Source organism: Macaca mulatta, chromosome 15 (genome assembly GCF_049350105.2).
Source record: "Macaca mulatta isolate MMU2019108-1 chromosome 15, T2T-MMU8v2.0, whole genome shotgun sequence".
Lineage (NCBI taxonomy): Eukaryota > Metazoa > Chordata > Mammalia > Primates > Cercopithecidae > Macaca > Macaca mulatta.
The window spans coordinates 61,578,435-61,601,977 of NC_133420.1; the positions used below are offsets into that span (position 1 = coordinate 61,578,435).

The 23,543-nt window shown below is 52.2% G+C and overlaps 1 protein-coding gene across 4 annotated transcripts in view; it reads left to right on the forward strand.

Moving 5' to 3' along the window:
* The window catches only part of SHB (SH2 domain containing adaptor protein B), a 149,294-nt gene that overhangs the window by 50,420 nt on the left and 75,331 nt on the right, over positions 1-23,543 (forward strand). For all 4 annotated transcript variants that reach the window (XM_077965687.1, XM_015117416.2, XM_077965686.1 and 1 more), the window contains exon 2: positions 3,045-3,165. In XM_077965687.1, coding sequence (XP_077821813.1) covers positions 3,045-3,165 — 121 coding nt within the window. The remainder of the gene's footprint in view (positions 1-3,044; positions 3,166-23,543) is intronic.

Below are 23,543 nucleotides of genomic sequence, written 5' to 3' on the forward strand. Positions count from 1 at the left end.
ACGTGGCTCACTGGCTAAGCAGTCGCACTCTGCAGCCTTTTTTTCTGCTACTGCTCAGCTCTGCCTCTGTGGCTGCCAGGTCTCTGCCAATCTGAGACTAAAATCAAAGGAAAGCTTCTTGTGGACCCAGGTGGCCTGACCCGCAGAGGAGTCCTGGCTGGCTGCCTTTTGGTTGAATTGTTCAGTTACATATACAGGAGTTGTCCGCTAACTGGGAAGTTTTTAAAGCAAAGCAAAAGCAATCCCATCAGAAATCCAACCCCACATCTGGAGAAAACTCATTCCCTTTCTTTTAGCTCAAAAAAGCAGCACCCTTCACACAAACCTTCTGCCGGGCCATCTGGACTGGTGGTGAGCCCTGGGCAGCGTGGACAGTGGTCATACTGCCCAGTCCTGGTGGCTGGGGCCTGTGGTACTTCACAGGGCACTCTGGTTGACTGCCTGCTCAACTCTCCTAACACCTGGTTGAATTTTTATTCCCAAAACTAGGACATGATTTTGCGAAAGGTCAGACAGTTCAGTGTAGTGTTTGCCAGGTTTCAGGTTGCTCAAACCTCAAATTTCTTTCCCTCCACCAACCTCACTTTGAAGTTCAAAAGCAAATTGATTAAATATACATTTTAGGAACTTTCCGATTTGCTTCTTAAACTAACAGAATTCTAGACTTTTTTTTTTTAATGGAAGGATTTTCAACTGTCAGCAGGTATAACTGGAACCATATGTCAGCAGAGACCAGGGGCTTTTCCTGGTTTTAGGATTTGTACATTCTTATTGAAACGGAAGTAAGTGGAGCAGGCAGCTCCGGCTCCATGACAGCCTGAGCTCAGATCTCATTTTCATTAGAAAATATAGGTAGTACTCGCTGAATCACAGGCCTTCCAGAACTCCTGTCCCAGGGCAAACAAAGATTTGGTTTATATCCTGCAAACCTCTATGTTTGCAAATTACAGAGCACTTCTGAGAGCTGGAAGGGCGATTTCTAGATTACTGTGGAGACTGCAACCCACCTGCCCCTCCCACCCCACCAGCAAATCCCCCCAAATGATTTTGTTTTGCAGAGGAAATATTTTTTCCCTTCCTTATTGCAGAATAGATGGAGCATGTTCATGTTGAAGAGAGACAGTGAGGAAGTCTGGGACAAGAGAAATGAAATTAGATGTCCTCTGCAGCAGCTACATCATTTTCTCCATTTGGATGTCTGGCCCCTTGAACTCTGAGACACAAAACCCTGCACCTGACCAGCATTTGAACCATTCTGTTTGACAGCAGTTTACGTGTATAATTTTCTCTAATGTATTCTGCAAATGGTAGAGTAGAAATAGCAAATGAAAGACATTGCAAGGCCTAGCTCTCTCCCTCCCCTTCTTTCCCTGGCCTGGTGTCATTTGAGCTCAGTGAGTCTCAAGAAAGGCTGCCATTACAATGTCAGTATCTGGAAGCCACCCCCACTGGGTTCCCCCTGGGACTCAGAGACTGAGCCGCAGCCGCGGAGAAAGCGGTGGAGTAGGGGCAGTGGGAGCCATAGATGCTCCAGTGCTGGGCACTCTGGGCTTTGGTCTTCACTGATGACCTTCTCTTGTTTGGGGAGCAGTGACCGCTGTGTGCTAAACCTCCTGTTGGCCTCCAGCCACTTGCCAGGGACATAGCTGCCGCCTGCTGTCCCTTTTCGGGCATCACATTCCTGGCAGCTGGTGGTCACTCGCTCACCCTGCCAGGACGGCTTCCACAAGCTGCCATTTACCAGGCAGACAAAGGGGGATTTTCCCTTCCCCTGAGTTTGCAGGCCCCTCAAATGCCTTACATTCCAGAAGCTGAGAGAGAGAGAGAGAGCAGGCTCCTGTGGTTTCTAATTAAACCCACAATTTAAATAACAATTCATGTAACCCCAAGGGTTGAGAGGAACGCTAACCTACCCCTCCCAAGAGAAGCAGCTGGTGGCACTGGCTGAGGAGCTGAGGGCTTGGCCTTTGCCAGATATGTGACCAAAGAGGGCAAGAGGGAAGTCCCAGGGCAAGTTTGTGATGAAGTGGGGCTAAGTAGGAGGGGCGTGGATTCGGTGGGTTCTGTGCCCCTCCTAAAGGTTAGGAAGTAAAAAGGGAGGAACACTTGCCATGTTTAATTGGAGCCTCCAATCGAGAATTTTTGCTCTTCTCCAGGGAAAACTTGGAACGGTGGTCTCTGAAGTGTTAGAATCCCAGATACTAAGGTTCTCATGGGAGTCCCCCCCACCCCCAGGTGACTCACTCTGTGTCTGTGAGTTGTAGAATTTTTCTCTGGGGAGAAGAGGCAGGGGCTGTGTTCTGGAATACAGACAAGCGGGGAGCTCAGGCAGGGCCCTGGGAGGTGGAAGATCTGGCCAAGCCTCTGCTCACACTGGACCTCAGTTTACCCATGTGTTGTCGAGGGGTCTTTGGGTCTGTTGCTTTCAGTGTCCTTTCTGGGCCTGGCTGTCTGTCGATCCTTGAGCTGCTTTTGTGTTTTTATTTGGCCTGTCTGTGGCCACAGTGATCTTTGTAGTACGTTGATCTCACCAGATTGTTGTCTGATGACCCAAGGCGTGGTTGTGTTCCAGGTCTGGGGAAATGGAACGCCGAGCCAATTATCTCTAGACAAGCTCTTCTGTGCCTCAGCCAGCACCAGGGGCTTGTCAGCATTTCTAGGCTTTCTGTGATCTTGTTTCCAACTTTTCCTCCACTTCCATTGCATTAAACCAAGCAACTCACATTCCCTGAGGATGCCCTCCAGGTTCTCACCTCCATGCTTAGTGCGTTTCAGATGCCCTTCTGTTCTCACCTCACTGTGCCCAGAGCCGGCCAGACATGCACGAGCCCAGAGGGCTCTTCCTCGCAGTGGAACCCTGCCAGTGTGGGTCCCATTCCTTACCCCTGTGAGACGTGGAGCTCCCTGAGTCCGGGCGCCGGCTTTGGTTCCTGCCTCCCCTGCCTCTCCTTGCTCATCTAGCTGAGGCCCAAAGCATAGCTGTGAAGAGATGTGAAACAAAGAAGCCAAAGGTGGACTCACACCTGCCGTCTTCCTCCCTGCAGGTGACCATAGCCGATGACTACTCAGATCCCTTTGATGCCAAGAATGATCTCAAGAGCAAAGCAGGAAAGGGGGAGAGTGCTGGCTACATGGAGCCCTATGAGGCACAGAGGATCATGACAGGTAAGCGGAGCTGAAGCACAGGGGCTCACGGCTGGGGTCAGGGGGTAGAAAGGGAGTGAGGGCACTGCTGGGTGGTCCCCAGCCAGCCTCAGTGGGGGCATGGTGTGTGCTTTCAAGTTGGTAGGTGGGGGCAATGCTGTATTAAATCTTCCTCACAGTTGACCTGCTTATGTTTCACCTATATTAGGAAAAAAACTGGCAGGGCACCATGATAGTCCAAATACAAGGATATCACGTACAGTTAACCAGAGGTAGGTGCCAAGAAGTAAGTGGGGAGAAGAGGGAGAAAAAGTAGTTCTATGAGCAATTTCTGAGTGAAGAAAGGTAGCATTTGAGACATAAAACTTTACTTGGAGCTTCCTAGTAGGCAGGGCAAAAAGGGAAGCAGGCTGGGTCACCTGGCTTTCATTGCTTAGTAGAAGAGAGCTTACCAGATTACTAGTAGAGACAAAATTATTTCTGATCACATACCCAGAAATCTTTGTTTTGGAGCTGGAAGCAGCATAAAGAACCCTGGTCTATATGACAGGGTTACAGTAAGCATGGAGACATTCCCCCAGTGGCTGTTTCTTATTGGCCCTTGATGACAAAACCTTGTCAAAGGTATTATGTGGAGTCAAAAAGAATGTGGCTGGGTACGCAGCATCCTGGGGGCCTATTTTAGCCGGAATAATACAATACTTGGAGCATCTTTAAGGAGTGAAGGGTTATCAGACATCAGTTATCTTGTAGGCAGGATTGGGGGAAGGTCACAAGCAAAAGAGAAACCCCTGTTGTGGCTTCTCCTGGTTCAGGAGGGCAGGCCAGACACTGAAGAGCAGCTGTGTGGGCTGCCCCCGTGACCCCACACAGGCAGGGCCATGAGCAGCGACACATCAGCACATTGTGCTGCAGGGTGCAGGAAGGTGGCTGGGAGCAAGTTTGGGGCTGCCCTGGCTTTGGAGGCCTCTCGAATTGGTACCCTGTATATTCGGGGGCCTGGGGTACAGATACTGTGGCCCTCTTATTGTTTGTCTGGTTTTTGTTTGTTTTTTTGGCATTCCTGTCTTTGAGCACCTTCTCCTGATTCTTTCTTGAATTAGTAGAGACCCCATCTCTACTAAAACTACAAGAAAATTAGCCTGGCATGGTGGCACGTGCCTGTGGTCTCAACTACTTGGGAGGCTGAGGCAGGAGGATTGTGTGAGCCTGGGAGGCGAAGGTTGCAGTGAGCCAAGATTTTGCCACTATACTCCCACCTGGGCAACAGAGGAAGACCCCGTCTCAAAAGAAGCCAAAGTTCCTCAGGTCATTTTTAGCCAGATGAACAACTACTCACCTTTGAGGTCTTCAGCAGCACCCAGTAGGGGACTCCAGCTCCATTCCTAAGGCACCAGGCAGGGGCAAACCCTCCATGAGATCGGGGCTCCCAGCAGATGCCATCTCGCATCCTCCTTCCATTCCCGAGTCTGGACTCCTATAACATCCTGCCTGTGGCTCCATGGGACCTCAGCCCCTGTCCCATGTTCTGTACTCAGAGCAAGCCACTTACTTCTATTGGTGCAACTCCAGGAAAGGAGCCGAACCTCTCAGTTTCCCTCAGCCTCATGATGAAGAGATATAATGAGGCTTAATGGGGGTGTATGTCAAAGTGCCCAGCATGGAGTCTGGTTGGTCTGGACTCATCTAGGCTGGTCTGGACTAAAGCAATCCTCCCACCATGGCCTCCTGAAGTGCTAGGATTGCAGGCATGAGCCACTGCACCGGGCCGACTTTGCCATTTTAATGAGGGCACACCCCACGGGGTTAGGTCCAACGCAGGGCAGTTTGATTGAGGCAGTTTGATTTAGAACCTGTTAAAGACCTTATGCATTCTCTCTCCAAAGAAGCATTCTAGCACATGCTGCTCTGTGTTTGCATCCTAGCTTGGCAGCTATGCCCTAGTTTACCCACAATTCTTGTTTTTTAAGAATATAGGTTATTAAAAGGGGTGTTTTCTGGTTGTAATGATCCTTGCTGAAGCTGCCTTTGACTCAAAATTATTTGTGTGTAATTCTTTGTGGCGTCACCCCAGTGATTGATGGCAGGGCTGAATGTGGGCTAGGATGAGCCATCAGTGCGTAGATGCCCCAGGAAGCTCGCAGAGCTGACGTGAAGCTCTTCGAAGGGGAGATGGTGGGGGAAGAGAGGGTGGTGCTGGTGACGGCAGTGGAGTGGGAGTGGCATGGAAAAAGTTTAACCTTTTAGAGTGATCCTTTTTGGATGATATTACATTTTATGTGTATGTGTGCATGTAACTTGTAGTTATACAGCAGTGTCTTAAGTAAGTAAGCAAAACGCTGACAGGAAGGCTGTGCCCTCTGTGTGCCGCAGGCGGCGTACCTGTGCAGGAGGAGCCCGGGCGGGAGTCAAACAGATCTGGGATGGTCATTTGCCACGTGAATGACCCAGGGACCTCAGTTTTCCCCTGCAAAGCAGTAGCCTCAGAGCAGGCAGTCATTAGTGCTTCTAGCTGCTTTGGGCTGCTAACTGGCCGTGTGACGAGGGGCAGCACGTTGTGTGCCCCCATATTTATGTATGGAATGATGGGCCAGTGATAACAACAACAGGGAGGCAGCTGGTAACAACTCTCGAGTAATTGCTTACAGCACTTGATGTCAGTTCTTAACTGGGTCCTCACCATTCCCCTTTGGAATATAGGCTGCCCCACTTGACCAATGGAGAAACCAAGGCACAGAGAGGTTAAAAACTAGTCCAAGACATCCCAGCTGGTAAGTCAGTTGTGAGGCTGACTTCCTAGCCTGTTTGAACCATCATATGGGTCTTTCTTTCCAGGGCCTCTCCAGCCCTGGTGCACTGCAGTTTGGTTTTCAGATTCCCCAGCACAGCCATCTTTGGCAGTGATTCACTGACGAGTCTTTGTCCTCTGTGTCCCTTGGCTCCATTCAGCAGCTGGTGGGGAGATTGGCCCCGCCTTGTGGGCTACAGCTAGGATGGAAGGCCTGAGGAAGTGTGCCTGTTTCTCCCAGGGGCTCCTCTCACCCCTGCCCTCTGAATGCCTCCGCTTATCCTCTCCACAGGCTCCAGTTTGTGTCACCTGCAGGAAGTATGTTCTGCTTCCAAGATGGATGCTCAGCCCTTCACAAACCTCCGAGCCCAGTTGTCTGGGCCTCACTTGCCATCCCCATCGTCTCTCTCAGCCCAGCAGCATCGCTGGGGGTGTCTTCTTAAACGCTGCAGCTCTGTGGAACCTAGTTGGAGAGCTAGTGACCTGGTCCAAGCTTTCTTTTTTTATAGAGAGGGAAACTGAGGCTCAAAAAAGTTATCCTTTTGAGATTTTTTTTAGAAACCCACTGATTAAATGTGAAGCTGTCTTGTAAACCAGTGAACTGCCTATCCCCAGAGGTATCAAAGCAGAGGCAAGACAACCAGCATTGGGCAGTGACATGAAAGGGAGTTGAGTCTCAGATGGGTGGCTGGCTCAAGCGACTTCTGAGGTCTGCATTAACCCTGAGCTCCCAGGATGCCATGATTCACTGTGACCTGCCTTTCAAGCACAGTACCTGTCATGAGTCACCCAGGACCAGCCCCACAAAGATAGCACCTGAGACCAACTCTGAATAGGAGGGATCTGAGTAGGGCTGGCAGCTTCCTTTCGCAGTGCTGGCCTGGCTAATTGTTCAGTCCTGTTTCCCCTTTTCATCTTCCTTGACTCGTCTCTCAAGAGCAAATTCTGGTCTTGGACTTTTCTATGGCCTGCTGCCCATCTGGGCCTCAGTTTCCTCATGTATAATTTAAAGAGAAAGTACCAGAGTGCTTGCGGGTTTCCTTCATGCCCCAGCATCTCTGTATTTAGAATCCCCAGGCCACGCTTCCTGTTGAACCAGTGATCAGGCTGCTTCACAGCCCCTTCTTTCCCTCTTCCCTGGTCTTGATCCCAGGCTTAAGGTCCCCAGATATATGAAATCCTGCTGATGCAGCACGAAGGCTGCAGGACCCTGATCAGGCCAACTTGGGTGCCTGGATGGGTCAGGGTGCTTAGCCCACTGAGGGCCATGGTGTCATGGTAAAATAGGGCCTGTGATCCTGATGCCCATGTGGAAAACAAATTTTGCATGAGATTGTTATTGGAGGACAGAGGGCCTGTTTGTCCTTCCTGTGGTACGCTGTGCTGTTGAATTCTCTAGTTATTCCCTGTAGGATCGCCTGCCCACCTGGAGGTAGGTTGCACCCTTGCCAGTGCTGGAGCAAGTGGTCCTTGGGTCCTCTGCAGTGCACTCGGTCATCGCAACGGCTCCAGGCCAGGCTGTGTTGGAGACTGGACCGAGTAACCTGGGCAGATACCACCACTGCCCCCCAGGAGCATCCACAAAGCAGATAGGCATGGACCTGGAGTGGTCAGTGAGATGAGCATGTGGCTCTCCAGGAGTTCAGAGGAGGGAACAAGGGCTTCCAATTTGGGTGATCCAAGTAGAGTGGGTTGTGGGAGGTGGTGGTGATGAGCACTGAGTCAGGCATCCCAGGCCAAGGGGAGAGCTTGAGAAAGGCATAGAGGTGGGCCCTTGTTGCTAGAGAGGAATGGTTGGAGATGAGGCTTTTGATAGGATAATGATAGGAAAATCTCATGGGGCAAGAGCATGTAGAGATTGACTGGGATCTGGAAGCCCAAGTTAACCTAAAGGCACAGAGTGTTTTTGTGCCTGAGATCTTCTCTCCACGGGCCTTCAGCCCTAGGAATTCTTAGAGGTACCCAAGGAGTTGTGGTAACATGACAGTCACTAGCTTTTGCAAAGGGCTTCCTTGTGTGCCAGGCACTGCTCCAGGTACTCTCCATGGATTAGCTCACTTAATCCTCGCCTATGAGGTATAAGGATGTTCATCATCCCCATTTGACAGAGGAGAATACCGAGCTTCAGATTAAATAAGCAGCAAAAACAGAATCAAGAAGCACCTTCTGGAGCCCTCGCTTGCAGCTAAAACGCTCTCAGATCTGTCTTGTGTTCTCCACAGGGTCTGAGGAATAATTGGGAAATTTAGTTACTTAGGCCGCCTTTTTAGATGTGACTAACCCTTCCTCTGGCATCCTTTATAAAACTGTTCAAAGTGTCATCTCACAGGATGAATCCTTAAGCATTAATTGAAAGCATTTTCACATAATTTTTAATATGTAAGCAATTACACATTAAAAAGTCCTTAGCATGTTTTTATTATTAAATCAACTTTATAGCCTAATAAGAGGAAATTAAAGTCGTTTCACACAGAGCCCCCCTGCTCTGACGTGGCTGTTTTTCCTTGCTTACAACTAACCTTCTGCCCTTTTTAACTGTGTGCTAGTAAGCACAGTCCAGATGAAACCAGTCACTGATTTTAAAGGCAAGAGGGGATGTTCTTTTGTATATTCTCATCCTCTGGTGTGACCTCTTCTAGTGGCAACATGCTGTCTGGGAGAATCATGGGGTTTATCATGTTAAAGACAATGTTCCAATTGTGGCCTCTGTGTTTCAGGAGAAAGAAGGCAGGAAGTACAGGTTCTGGCCTTGGCTCTGCCCCTGGCTCTGTCCTTGGGCAGGTTGCTTCTCTTCTCTGGGCTTCAGTTCCCTCATCTCTAAAATCAGATTCTGCCTCCTTCACAGAGTGTCAAGAGGATTCTTAGAGGTCATGGATCTGGAATGACTTCATAAACCCTTAGGTTACCCGCCTCTGCGGCCACACTGGGCTTTTCCAGCTGCCCTTGTCCGGCCTCGTTCTAACTGTCCTGAGGGTCCTGCCCCACCCCCAGCCACCTCCACGTGGCTCCAGCCTCAGCCCCTCCCAAAAGCATGCATGCTGCCATCTCTGCTCTCAGGACAGACAGGACACCATTCTGGACAGCCAGCTCTAGAGGCCCTTCCTAGGACTCCTGTTCTCTCATTCTGGAATGAACTCTCCTGGAGACCGGCAAATGCTTCTCAGAAAAAGGAGTCTGTGAGTCTTGCCTGGGTGTCAGAGAAGCCGTCTCTGGCCACCCTGCCCGAGACTTCAGCCTTCCTCTCATGTTTGCCATCAGCCCTGACCCCTGGTTCCAGGCAGCACTGTTCCTCTGACAGCTGGGAAAGCAAAGAGCCTTCTGTCTGGGTCCTGAGTCCAGGCCCTTCCCAGCCCCAGCTCTGCAGTGCCGTGGACTCTGCTCCCAGGATGTCTACACACTTGCCTCCCTGCACAGCTCTGCTCCCCAAAGCCTGTAGCCTGAGCCCCCTCATTTCCTTCTGTCCTGCTGCCTCTCATCCTCTGCAGGCCTCAAGCTCCTCCCTCGCCTGCCCTCCCCACCAAGTCACCACAGGCTTCAGCCTGGCCTGGTGGTCACAGCTCTCCCCCAGCAATCATCTAGGCCCCAGCTGGATGATGGCAGGATGGAACTGTCCTTGAGGAGCAGTGCTTCTCGCCCCATGTAGGCTTCCTGCCCGAGGTCCAGAGAGGGGTGTGCACTAGCCAAGTTCACACAGCAGCAAGCCACGGGGCAAGTCTCCTGATTTCCATCCTGGAGCTCCTGGGCCTTGTTTTGAAATGTTGTGAAATCTGTTGTCACATCCTCCTGCCTGGTAGATAGCAGGCTTGGTCATGGACTGTGCAGAGTTCCCTGGCTGGTCTGTCATTTACCAGAATGACTTACCTATCGGACAGGAAGGAGATCATCAAGTGTAAATAGATTTTGTATTAGTCACCTGATGACTTTCCTATTCTTAAGAAACAACAGGGCTCACACACCCAGCCCAGTGGTGCTCACCCGCAGAGCTGTGGGCAGGGAGGGAAGTGGGAAGCCTGGGTTTCCATGGCGACCTGCGGGCCCACTCTAGGAGCCACTTTCTTTTCTCTCACCCCTGCTCCCCTCTTGTCTTTGACCCCTGACACTGAGCACATTCAGGTTTTCAGGAAAGTTGCAGCAGGCCTGGAACAGGCCAAGGAAAGCAGACAGTCATTGGCAGCACCCTCGCTGTGGGTTGAGGGTCTTTGCCCTCCAGGTGCTCCTGTCACTTGGGGAAGGTGGACAGGGGCCCAGAGAACACTCAATGTCTGTAGCATAAAACAAACTAAGAAAAACTACACTGGAGAGAGAAATCTGGTCTTGGAGAGCACAGAAGGAGGAGTAGTACAGCCTCCGGGACCAAAGTGTGCTGCACAAAGACGGCAGCATCCCAGCAAAGCCACACTTGAGGTCCTGTCTCAAAATGGCCTTCTCAGGGAGGCCTTCTGGCCACTTACCTTACATTTCCACACCTTCCCCACTTCTCTGATGTTGTTCCTTGACACTTGTCGTTATTTAGCTTATTACATACTTTTTTTTAACATTTTCCTTGTTTGTTGTCTGTCCCACCACTGAGATGTGGCCTTCACAAGGGCAGAGACATAGATTTTATTCCCTGTTGGAACCTGAAGTACCTGGTACAAAGTAGGTGGTCAGTAAACACTGGTTGAATGAATGAGTGCATTAATTCACTCCAGAAACCAGGGCTGGTCCACAGAGTGCTGGGTGCCCCTGAGGAGCCCAGGGACCTCCTGTCCTCCTCCAAAGGATGCCAGATCTGGAAAGTCTGAGTTTAGCCACTTGCTAGGTGGGCAGGGAGGAGCTGCCTTGGCCTCAGGGTGGGAGTTGAGTAGGCGTTCTGAACAGTTCTGTTTCTGCAACTGGCAGACTGCGTAGGGATAGCTGATTCTGCCTCTTCTCCTTCCCTCTGGGCCGAGAGCTCTGTGAAGGAAGGGACTGGTCGTCACCCATCTTCATTTCTCTTCTGGGCCCAGTAAATATTCAGCAACTGAATGATTGAGTATAGGAATGCAAGTCTGTATGGAGAAGAAATGAAAGAAAAGGAAACAAACAAACATACTCACTATAAACAGCCTCTCCCGTTCTGCTGAGACTTGCTTGCTTGAAGTCACAGGGTCTGGGTCGGGGGAAAACGCAGTGCATTCATTCATTGCTGGGTGGCTATTTGCGAGCGCCTGCCAAGTGCTGGCACTGTTCTATGCTCCAGGGTCTATCCATGAACAAAACAAAGTTGTTCTCATGGAGTTAACAGTTGAGTGAGGGACCAAGGTGGCATTGCCTACCCATGATTCCCTGAAACTCATTTCCTAGACGCTGCGGCTCCAGGTTATCGAAGGCTGGAATTCAGGGGCTTTCTCAAAGTCAGGAGCTGAGTGGAGACTTGTCCCCAGGGCCAGGGCCACCTTCAGTAGGAAGGACGGTCTCAGTGCTGTCTTCTGGGGATAAGGGGGACAGCTGTGGCCCAGTGGCTGGCAGGTGTGTTCCTCTGTCCTTGGCCCCAGTAGAGGAGGAGCACGGGCCCTGAGGGTTGCCATGGGTTTTTCCCTTGCTGCTGGCACTAAGCCTCATAGGTGTGAGGGCGCAGCAAACAGATTGCAGTCCTGTTGAGCGTTTGGCAGCGAGGGCCCAGGCCCCTCGGAACACAGCCCTAACTCCTTGTCTTTCCTGGCAGCTGTGAGAGAAATGTGCATTTTACCCAAGGTAGAAATATAGAAACAAGAATGTGAAACGGAGGCGTTCACCTCCCCAGGCCTGCCTCAGCCTTGCATTTCAGAATCCCAGAGAGACATTAGAAGATCTTGAAAGTGCAGAAACTGATGGAGATACCTGTCCTGAAATAGGCTCAGGGAGACTCAGGTTAATCCGCAGCAAAGCTCCTGCATCCTACACCCGCCCAGCTCCTTGCATGCTGGACAGAGTGTGGAAACCGTGCGGAAACCCACACTGCAGGGGTGTGGCACGATTAGGAAGTCATTTAGGAAAACAGGCCTGCCCGGGAGTGTGGATGGAATCTTGCAGCGCCTAGCAAGAGGCAGGGAGACAGGTTTTGCAGTTCCGAGGCTATAGCAATCATCTAGGCCAGGCCAGGGGCTGTGGGGTCAGGGTAGGTGTGGTGGACGGGCCCACCAGCCAGTGGGTGCTGTGTGGAAGGGAGAGGAGAGGGTGGGATGACAGCACCAGTGGGGTCCTCCGTTAGTGGGTGGATGGGAAAGTCAGTCACCTGATGGGGCCTGTCCTATCAGAGAAGGGAAGGGAGGTTCCTGGGGAGGAGTCAAGAGTTGAGATGTGGTCACCTTTGAGATGGGAGCAGCCAGCTGGGTGCTTGGGAGAGATTGAATGCATTCATGTGTGACGGAAGGTGCTGGAGTCAGATCAGAGGAGGGCCCCAAACTATTCCAGGGGCCTGGGGGCCACCGTGAGAAGTCCTGGATTGTGTTTCTGGTCTGGGGAGAGGAGTAGTGTGCAGGGAGTGGCCAAGGAGACGGCTGGCCACAGTTCCTGCCTTTCAGAAGCCTGAAGGAGGAGATTCCGTGATTTGCCCCACACCCTATTATTTGACTAATTAATTAGTACTGTCGTCTAAGTAGGACTCAGGCTGCCTTTCTGGAAACTTAGAGATGACAGAAGTCTGTGTTTAAAGGTTACCTTTTATAGATGATACCAGGAATCTCCCTAAGGCTCTGAGAGGAAGCCGGTGAGGTGATTTCCATTTTGCAGATGAGAAAGCCGAGTCGTCGTGGCTAACAGGACTTCTGGCCCCTTCTCCCTGCAGGGGTCACTGCCTGGTGATGCAAGGGAGGGATACTGAGTAACAGCAGGTCTGAGTCCTGCCTCGGTGGCGGCAATGTAGCCGGTGCCTCGGGTTCGGTGATCTTCCCCACCTCTTGGAGAGTCCCGCCTTCTCCCTTTCAGCCAGCTTGGCCCATGTGTGTTCCTGTGGTTAGTGAGGGCTGGCTGTGGTCCTTTTCCAAAACAAGGAGCTGAGCGGAAGGAAAAATAAAGTGCCGCCTCTTCACTCTCCCTTTCAGGGTATAGGCGTGTAATTGTACCTGGCTACCTAAAAAAAAAAAAAAAAGCACCAAACGAGGGGTCATCTCCCAAGCCCAAGCCTCAGCTTTTGGGCCTCTCTGTTCCTACTGCCCCCATCAACCCATTCTGTCCATATGCCGACCCAGCCCTCACCGTGTCCACTGTGATATATCTGCTAGACTGGGAGCCCTTGGAGGGCAGGATGGAAGGACAGGCCGGGGCTGGGGTGTCTTGCGCTCAGACTGTGGGTGCCATGTGTTTGAGGTTTTGGCCTGGAACTTTCTGGTGAAGAATGTCCCCTCATCCAGAACTTGCCGGTTTTGGGGGGAGCGGTGTGTGTACATGGTGAGTAAACGTCCCCCACAAAGCTCTCAGCTCCCAGAACTGGGTCTCATGCCTGCTGGGCTGGCTCACCTCTGCCCTGGCCGATGGGGCAGCAGGTATCCTGTCTCCAGCACCCCAGCTGGTCTCTCACCTGCTGGCCTGTGGCCCTGTTCCCTCCCATCTGCTAAGCCTCAAGTCTCTGTGTGGACACTGGCACATGCACTCATGTGCCCACACCCCCAGCCACACAGCCCTCTGTGAAGCCACCCTCTCTGGCAACTCCTCACCAGGTCGGGGGCCTTCGGAGTCTTTGTGCTGCCCTAGTGGGCCTATCTTGGCCCCTGGGTGCCCCTTCCCCACCCTCTGCCCCTCGGGCTGGGTTCTGGAGTCCTCAACTTCCTGAAGTGAACGGCCTTCATCATACCTGCCTTCAGCTCTAGCCTCTTGCTGCCCAATTCAGAATACCTCTCGCCTGGTCCCCCCACCTTTGCCAGCAGAGCCCTGGGGGGTGGGCTGGGGGGCGGACTGGGGGGCGCCCACCTCCTCAGCAGATCTTTATTCACTCGGTTCCACCGCGGCCCTTCCCTTCCAAGTCCCACGCAGCCCCCAGCAGCTCAGGTTCACCTTCCCCAGAAGCCTCTGCACGCTTTAGGCTCCCTGACCTGCTGCTTTCCCCAGGTGCCTGTGACTCAAGGCAGAACCAGGCCAGTTGGCGTTCAGTTTTCTGCTCAGGTGGTGTTTATTGAAGCCCCGTGCTCTCATGCCCTTCACAGCATCTCTCCTAAACCTCCCTGAGGCCCAGGGAGGGAGCGCCTGGGTTGTTTCCATTTGCCAGTGAGGAAACTGGAGCAGAGGCTTCCACGACGGCTGGGGGCCTGGAGCACTTCTGGGGGCCTGGGAGTTGTGTTCCAAAGTCCAGGAAGGAGCAGGGCAGGTGGTCAATGGGCCAGATGGACCCTGGGCTGAGGGAAGTACATGGTCCTGAGATGTATCCCCCGGGCCAGCTCGTGCCCTCCCCAGTAACAGAGGCAGCGGCCTGGAGCCAGGAGGCCCCAAGCAGTAGCCTCACCACCCCACACAATTGGGAACCAGCAGGTGGGCTTCAGCATCCTGCCTTCCTTGACCTCTTCTAGGATTTGCTTCTGTTTCTGTGCTATGTCCCTTTACCTTATGGAGAACTGCTTCTGCTGAGTGAGTCTTTGCTGGGGGAAGGGTTAGTGCTGAGCCACTGAGTGGCCTGCTTTGGTGGCCACTGAGGGACATAGTAGTACAGTTGGGACAGTGTCAGACCTGGGTAAGATACAGCAGGGGCAACCCGGCCTCATGCTCCTGTCTTGCCCTTCAGGGTGAAGCGCAAGAGGGTCTTTGTGGAGCGTCTGTGGAAGCCCTGCTGTTCTGGGCACTGCAGCGAGCACAGGGGCTGGGAGGTGGAGCCCACCTTGGCCCTCCCCTCAGGAGGGCTGTCCACCGGGGTGTGGCTTATGACTGCTGTCACATGTAGGTGTAGAACCCTGCCCTCGTGGGACTGGGGGCCGCGGGGCAGGTGTGGCCCATTCTGCTTGGTTAGGACTGGGTGGGAAGGGTGGTGGAAGCAGGTGCATCGAGGAGCATAGCCTAGCCCCAGGGTTTAAGGGTGGAGTTGGAAGGAAGTGGAGTCTCTAGCCTAGGACAGAACCCAAGGAGGTCACGTGTTTAGCTGAAGGGGACTCACAATTGTGAAAAGCACCCACCTGGGGCAGGTCCCTAGGCTTTTAGCTCTCCCATCCCTGCCCCGCTGTCACTCTCATCTCCATCTCAGCCCAGGCTGCCATGCAAAGTGAGCTGTCCTCCAGCTGATCCTCAGAGGAAACTAGACAATATTTTTAATTATTGTCTAATTTACACCCAGAAATTAGGAGGAAGGGCTTGGTCCTTATTAATAGTCTCAGCCTGTTTACCCCCAGACTTGAAACTAATTTTCATCTGGACCAAGATTTGTTGTAAATTCCCAAGGCTCCATACTAATAAAAAGTTTCCGGCTGCCTTTTGGGCCCCAGTTCTGTGCCCTGGACCTGGCTCCCAAATTTGCAGAAATGTATGATTTCTTGGGGTGAGACAGGGTGGATCTTAAAACTCACGGTCTCCACCCCAGGGAACTTGATGCAGGGTCCTGTATCTGCAGGAACTGGTACTGCAGTTAAAATTCACAGTCTGGTTTTAGCTCACTTTTTAACTGAACTGTATGTGATGTTGTTGGAAAAGCTTGAACTCGGGTATTAGAACCTTTCCTCTCTCTGGAAATCTTCCTTCATAGAGTGAGAATTTTAGAGCCAAGCTAGGTTGGGGGACTAGACAGATGGTAGTGGGGCTAGGGTGAGGAGGGTGTGGGAGGAGCGTTCTCACAACTGTCCCCTGAATGGTGGCCTGAGCTGAAGTCCTAGCCCAGGGCCCCTAGCAGTCACTAGGGTGCCTTCTTATGTGGTTCACGTGGTTCGGTAGTGCTCTTGCAAAGCAAGGCCTCCTGCCCTGCCTTCTCCTGTAGGAACCCTGTGCAGGTCAGTCATTTGCTCTGCCTCTAGGTCCTCTGCAGGGAGTGATGGCTTTTCCACCTCTCTGTTTAAGCATCTAGGAGGAAAACAACTTTGTTTCAGGTCATTTGTGGCTTTGTGGAAATTTCTAATTAATATTGTCAGATTGTTGGCATTGCTCTTATTTCTTCCAAGACCTTGGCCTTCAGTTATATGTGTGGGGTTATTGCTATCACCATTTATATTTATTTCTCTTTTTGCTGACTACCCATATCTCGTTTCATCCTCAGAACAACCCTGGAGGCAGTCCTTGCTATCCTTTTCTTAAGATAGACAAACTGAAAACCAGAGAATCGAAGTGACCCATCCAGGGTCAGCCGGCAGTAGTGCCAGGGCTTGAGCTAGGGTCTGTTTGCTGTATCATATCAGTCCCCATCCCCTTCCTCTCCCTTCCATTAAAAAGAGTCTGTGTGCAGAGCCGGGTGCTGTGAGGTGGGATCAGGGTGGATGGAAGTCACTCACCACCACTCCTGCCCTCTGGAGCTTATGGGGAAGATGCACATGGCCTTTTCTCTTCTCTCCTCTTCATATCCTTTGGGCTGTTATCTGCAGAGGTCTCAGCGGGTAAGTGTAGGTGAACTGCCAAGCACTCGAGTCATTGTTCTAACGCCATGGTAGATGCTGGGAGAGAGCCTTTCTGCCGGCGAGGATGTGGCCCCCAAGGGAACTAACCCTCACCCTCTGGGGCCAGCCAGTATCCTCCCACTCTAAGAGGCTGCTTGTGCCTCAGTGTCCCTGGCACCTGGTCTCACCATGCAGCGAGGCAGGACCACAGAAGACCTAGCTTGGAGAGTGTCCAACCCAACGCGCCTGGACGTGGCTTCCAGGTCAAAGCGTCCAAAGGGCTTGGCCTGGAGAAGCCGTCCTCGGCTGAAGGACAGAACTGGCCAGGCTCTCCCCAGCCCACAAAAAGCCTTGCATGTCTTCACATTCAGGGGTGAGGAAAGGCATAATTGTGTCTGGAAAGAGCCCTGGGTTTGACACTAGCCATGGAGCTGTAATTATCGTCTTTAATTACACGATGGTGCCTTTGCCAGGAAGATGTGCTTGACGATTATCTCCTCTCCTGACAAGGGTGGTTCCGTCTCCCTTTGTAAGTACTGATGTAAACACACAGGCTCACTTGAGATTTTGGGATTACCAAAGAGCCATTCAGAGTTGCCTACCTAAGGACCCCTGCCTTTCAGAGGAGAAAGGGGCAAGCCAGGTATCAGCCATGCAAGTGCTTTCTTGCCTGCTGCTGAAAAAGAATGTCCATATACCTCTGAGTTGACTTGATCTCTGAAATGGAAAAAAAAGAACACACTTTTCCCTGATGCTTAAAATAAAGAAAAAAGGAAGAGCAAAAAGCCATGTAACAGTAACCCCTGCGTTTACATACCAAGCACATCCCTGCTCATTTGATTCTCACACCACCCTGGCGAGGCAGGCAGGACACGTGGTGCTACCTCTGTTGTATAGATGGTGAGATGAGGTCTCAGAGAGGCTAAGGGACTTTCCCAAAGTCACACAGGAAACCAGGACTAAAGCACCCTGCCAGCACCCTGACTATAAGCCAGGCTTTGGCACCTGCAGGGCAGTATTTTGGTTCATTTTGTGAGATCCCTCAACCCCAACTCACTCTGGGGCTCCTATGTGGCAAATAAAGCCCCTCAGCCTTGAGGGGCTTCTGAGGGCCAAGTGTCATGCCCTTTATAGGACTGAATTGAGGGGCAGCCCCCAAAGACTTAGGAGGCCAAATGACAGTGCATTCCCCAATGGACTATACAAGTTAGCCCAGTGTTGCAGACAGAATCAGCCCACCCGGCCTCGGAACAGCGCCACCGGGCAATCAGCACACAGTGCAGAGGATGGGAGGCTCGGTAGAATGCCCCCCGCCCCCGGGCTCTGCTCACCACACTGGGTCAAGGTGAAGGGCAGGCTGCCCTGAAGATCCATGAGTGCAGGGCCTTCCAGGGTCAGTTGGTACCGTGGTCAAAATGGGGAAACAAGGGCAAGGTGGTGGGCAGTGGTGAAAATGCAGATTCCTAGGCCCCATCCTGTAGAGGCTCTCACTGAAGCCCAGGAACCTGCACTGCAGTACATGGCTCCATGGCTCTAGGACAGATGGTCCCATGGTTAGAGAGTCCCTGCTTTAGCAAAGGGCTCAGGCCTGGGGTCTCCTTCAGTTCTTCAAGCTGTGGCCTGGCCTGGCCTGGTCTGCCAGCAGCAGCAGTGCTTCCTGACTTCTCCCTCCCTCTCTCTTCTCTCTCCACTGCCTGTGGGAGGGATGGACATCCATTCTGTTGTCTCCTTGAAGCTACCTGTGCAAGTCCTGAGGGCCCAGCCCTGGGCCTATGGAAAGCAGTGGAAACCACTCACTCAGGTGTGGCGCCCCAGCCTCGTGGCTCTTCTTGTCAGCCTTCACAACGCTGTGATTCTTACGGGAATCTTGTAAATCTCTGAATGGCCAATAGAACAGGGCGGGGGTAGAGGGCGTGGGGTGGCTAGTGGAAAGAGTCATGAGCTGGAGGCTGCAGAAATGAATCCCAGCTCCTCTGACACCTGGTTTGAGCTCGGACAGGGCATTGCCTCTGTTTCTCCATCTCTGAAGTCAAGGCTTCAACCAGATCCTGAGGTGACTTTAGTGCTAACCTGCCCTGGTAGTGGCGACGGTCACACAAAGACACGCTGGATGCACACAGGGACACAATCTCCCAGAACACAGAAGCCCCCCAGGTGCTGCTGGTGGTTGGGCTGCTGCCTCGGCTGCCTTTGTTTGTCCCCAGTCTCCATCAGACCTCCACTCAGGATGTGGCGCCTGGTGTCAGCAGCTTCCACTCAGCACTCCGGAAACCTGTGTGTGAGCTAAAGTCACACTAGCCTCCCTAGGGCGTGTCTTTCCACAGAAGCCTACTTCCGAATTGGACCTAATTGTTGCATATATACCTTTAAATAATTTTTTTCAGTGTATTTTAAACAGCTGTCATTTTTGCACATGCATCATTGGAATATAGTGGAGCAGCCATTTGAGCTCCTGGTCACCCCGAGTCTGCAGCAGGCTCTCTCCTTGCAGGAGGAACACCTCAGGGAGGAGAGAAGCTAGGAGGTTTGAGAACAGCGTGAGATCAGCTCGCCTGCTGGGCTCAGCGCTTCCCAGATCCCTCCTCACTGTCCCCTGATGAGTTTCCCAGGCCTGGCTGGATCATGTTACTTTCCTGCTCAGAGATCTCCACTGGGTTCCACAGATCTGAGCCCAGACTTTCCAGGCCTTCTTCAAACCCCACACCCTAGAGGGTTCCCAGGGCCTGGCAGTGCCCCAGCACCCACTTGTTTCATGTGTAAACACTCACTGTCCTCTTCACTGAGGGACTCCCCAGGGCTCTGTGATCCCACAGGGAATTCCTCCCTCTTGTTCTGCCCTGCTGTTGAGTTCCTCCAGCAGCCTGGGCAGGGCCTGAGTGACTCACAGTGGGTTCCCCAGAGCCCAGCACAGAGCTTGACTCTTGGGAAGAGCTGGTTGAAACTGGATGAAAAATGGGCCTTTCCTATGCTCCCATTTCATCCTTGCCTTTGAAGTCAGTTTAATGGCTGCAAATATATTAACCATTGGACTGTTGAATTTCCTGTTTGTCCCTGAAAAATAAGCATTCAAAATAGGATTTCGAGGACAGGCGGGGCAGCTCACACCTGTAATCCTAGCACTTTGGGAGGCCAAGGAGGGTGCATAGCTTGAGCTCAGGAGTTTGAGGCCAACCTAGGCAACATGGCGAAACCCCGTCTCTACTAAAAATACAAAAATTAGCTGGGTGTGGTGGCATGTGCCTGTAGTCTCAGCTATTCAGGAGGCTGAGGCAGGAGGATTGCTTGAGCTCAGGAGGTAGAGGTTGCAGTGAGCTGAGACCGTGCCACAGCACTCCAGCCTGGGTGACAGAGCCAGACCCTGTCTTTAAATAAATAAACAAAATAGGATTTTGAGACCACTGGAACATGTGCTTTCTTGGATTTGAAAACAGGCAATGCAGAGACCATGTATCTGTCCCTGAGGGTGGTGGGAGAGGTTGTGAGTCTCTGGGGCGCCGGCGGTTTTGGGAAGTTTGCCGTTTATGGAGCCCTTGGTGGTCAGGAATCCCAGGCCAGCAGGATAGCGGTCCAGCTCAGTACTGTGTTGGGGCCCTGGCCCTAGTGCTTCCCTCCCTCCTCCCTCTGAGCTGCCTGCTCCCGGCCACTGGTGCCTTGGAATTATAACTCAGAGCTCAGAGCAACAGGAATGCTGTAAATCTCCATCGCGCTCCCCTTTACAAGCAGGCAGTTGGGCACGGCGGCACTTTACAAGAGAAAGCAGCTCCACCACAGCAGAATGCAGTGAGTGCCTGTCACACAGGCTGTCTTGCCTCTGCCTCTGCTTGCTCTGTTGGACACAGTGGGTACCACAAGCCAGGAAGAAGCGTCACTCTTGTTTATCCCCATCCCATCCCAGAGCCCTCTGCCCCTTAGCATGGTCTCCTCCTGGGCCTCAGGCCCCCAGGGCCTTATTGTCCTTTCTCCCACTTGCCGTTGTCACACAGTGACAAGCTGCTGTCACCCTGGACAGCTGTTGTTTGACAAGCTGGCCATCTCCCCCGGGGTGAGGGAGCAGAGTGCCTTGGCCTCCGTGTCTCTGTGATGTGAGAGGTACAGGGCTCCAGTCCTGAGGAGGGTGGAGCTGGACAGCCCAGAAGGCCAACCACAAAGATAAGATAACTTGGAGTACAGTCCTTTAGGAGTTTTGCCCACTCTGCAGTCATTTTGCACCCTCCTGTGCCAGCTCCTACACTGGGCGTCCAGAGATGGACATAAATGAGACCCAGGCCCCAGTGGATGTGGACTCAGGTCTGACATGTCTTGGGCTTTACTGATGAGCAAGCCGGGGGGAAGGGGCTGTCTAGGCAGCAGCCCGAGCTCAGACCTTGAGGAGAGGACTGGTGGCTCTGGGGACCCACCGGTGGTTTCGTAGGTGCTGAACTGACACCTGAGTTGGGTCCTGAGGTTAACTCAGAGGTGGGTGCCATGTAGAGAAGAGGGAAGGGATGGCTTGCAAATGGAGATACAGCCTGTGGCCGGCATAGCTGCAGCTTCAAGAACTTACAGAGGGGAGACATGTGGCTGCCAAGATGTTCGATGACCAGTTTATAAAGGGCTTTCCGAGCCCCCTAAGAGGCTTGGACTGTATCCTCAGGACTATCTGGAGTTGTTGAACCTTCAGCTGCTCCCACCCACCTCCTGCCTGTCAGCTTACCATTTCCCTGACTCAGACTATTGAGCTCATTGAAATCCTACTGACACCAAGCGGACACACAGGTTTATCGCATAGAGCCTCTGCTCTCAAACCTGGGTCAAGTTGGAAAATTAGTCCAGGATAAGAAGGTAGATGTGGAGAGTCACAGGGCGGTTAGAGCCAGCACTGGCAATGTCTTTAGGCCTTGGGTAATTAATTGACATATGAATCAGACAGATAATTAGCACTACATTGGGGTGCCAAAGGGACAGAATTCTTCTCCAGGTTGGTTAAGGGACTACCGTAGAAGGAGGGGAGATCTAGGCCCAACCTTGAATGCCTTTGGGTGTTGAATGAGGAGCTGAAAGGAAGGCCATTGCTGGGTAGGTGGGGACCAGCAGGCTCCAACCTTGGCCCAGAGCCAGCACATCAGTGGACACTCTGTGTCTGTCCAATATTAGGAGATGGGGAGCCGGCTGGTGCTATAGAGATAAGGGCTTTAGACTCTCACCTAAGTGTTCATTGACTTACTAAATATTTTTAAAGAACTGCTGCTTTATTTAGGCTCTAGGCTCCTGTGTACATGATCACAGAATTCTGCACACGTACAGGCCTCAGACCTGAGTTAAGGACCCTCCACCCGAGGGCTGGACAGGCTGCAAGGCTGTCCCCTCTGTGTGCTATTTCTCCCTGTTGAGCAGGCTGCAACCATGAGTACCAGCTAAGCTCAGACTTGATGATCCAGGTGAGAAGCAGAAAAGTTCATCCTGGGTGTGAGGGAAGAGGAGGGGCTCAGATGCTCCTGAAAATGGAGTCGCTTCATGCAGCCTGTGGACAGATGGCACGGCGGCTTCCTCAGGAGGCTGTCCTGTGTCCACTCCCACCTGCAGACCCTGGCTGACTGCAGGCACACAAAATGGCTGCAGTCATTTCGGCTTGGACATTATTCAAAACCGCCATTTCATGTCGTCCACCACATAGAAAAATCTCCACAAAGCACTCTGGTACATTTCATTTTAAACAGTGGGAGCTTCCTGGTGAACCCTGTAAGAGGAATTAGTTGCAAATTAAACCCCCAGGAAGCAGAATGACTTGACCTATTGTATGGAATTGTTGGGTGTAAGCCAATCGGATGTTGAAAGACACCTGCCTAAGATGGTGATTTGGGTCTCAGAGCAATTGATCTTAAACCCCTCTGGCAGATGTAAGGGAGTGCCATCAAAGTGTCCTCAGAACAGTGACCTCTGCAGAGTAGATGAGAATGACGGGAATCAGCCAGCGTGGAACGAGGCCCCTGCAGGTACTGGGGGCTTTCTGGATAAGTTTGTCCTCCTTGTTTTGAGCACCCTTCATCTCATTGCTCCCTCTCCCCTAATACTCCTTCTGCTATTAATATACATGACATTGACAGTGAGGAAGGCAAGCTAGGAAGGCGGCTTCCCACCAGTGGAGGAGGAATGAGAGTAAAATGACCTTTGGGGTGATGCGAGACTCAGCAGGGCCTCTGAGGTCCTGTGCTCCCCAGGCTTGGAGCACTCTGTGACCCAGGCTGGCCTGTGCAGGAGCATTTTTCCAGACTGACAGTGGCCAGCCCCTCTACCAGAGCTGGGAAAAGCAGGGCCTTCTCCCCACCAGCCGTGGGCAGGTGGCTGGAATATCAGGCCCAGAGACCAGCAGGTATACACAGCAGAGGAGGGCTCGCACTACGAGGAGTTTAAAGATTCCTTGGGAGGGTGGGGCAGGACTTCCCCAGGGAAGTGGCCGCCTCTTTGTCTCACCAGGACAAGGATGAGCGGGATGAGCTGGAGCCTCAGCGGTCATGTGGCCTGTGGCTGGTGCCTTCCTCCGTCAGGGGACGTGAGTGAAATCTGAAGTGCGTGTCTGTGTGGTGGCAGCTGTAATGTGACAGCTGCCGCCTGCCCGCCCTTCCCCCAGCCTGTTCTCGAGTGAGGAAGCTTGTCTGGCAGCGCCAACTCAGCTGTCATCCCACATCAGTTTTTGTAGGTTCCCAGCTAGTGGAAAAGTGCCAAACACAAGCAGATGATACACTTAATGAAACACTCAGGAAGAACGCTTCAGTTCCAGATATTAAGGGTTTGTGTGTCATGTTTCTGAGCCCTGGAATCAGATCATGCCTTCTCAGCCTTGTCACAGAGTACAGGGCTCTTCCTTTTAGGAGTGAATATGAGAAATATTTCATGGTGAAGTAGAAGTTTCTGCTATTGAAGGGCAGCATACGTGACTGATATTACGAAAGAAAAATGAAATGAGACGTCTTCTCCATGTGGACATAAACCTGTTGACTGGTGAGTCACTTATACCAGATGTCAGCTAGAAGGAAGGTTGTGTGTGTGTGCACTCTATGTATATTCCTCATATGTAACATTTGCATGGAGTTTTATGGTTACAGGACTCTTTCATATACCCTTTATTTTATTTT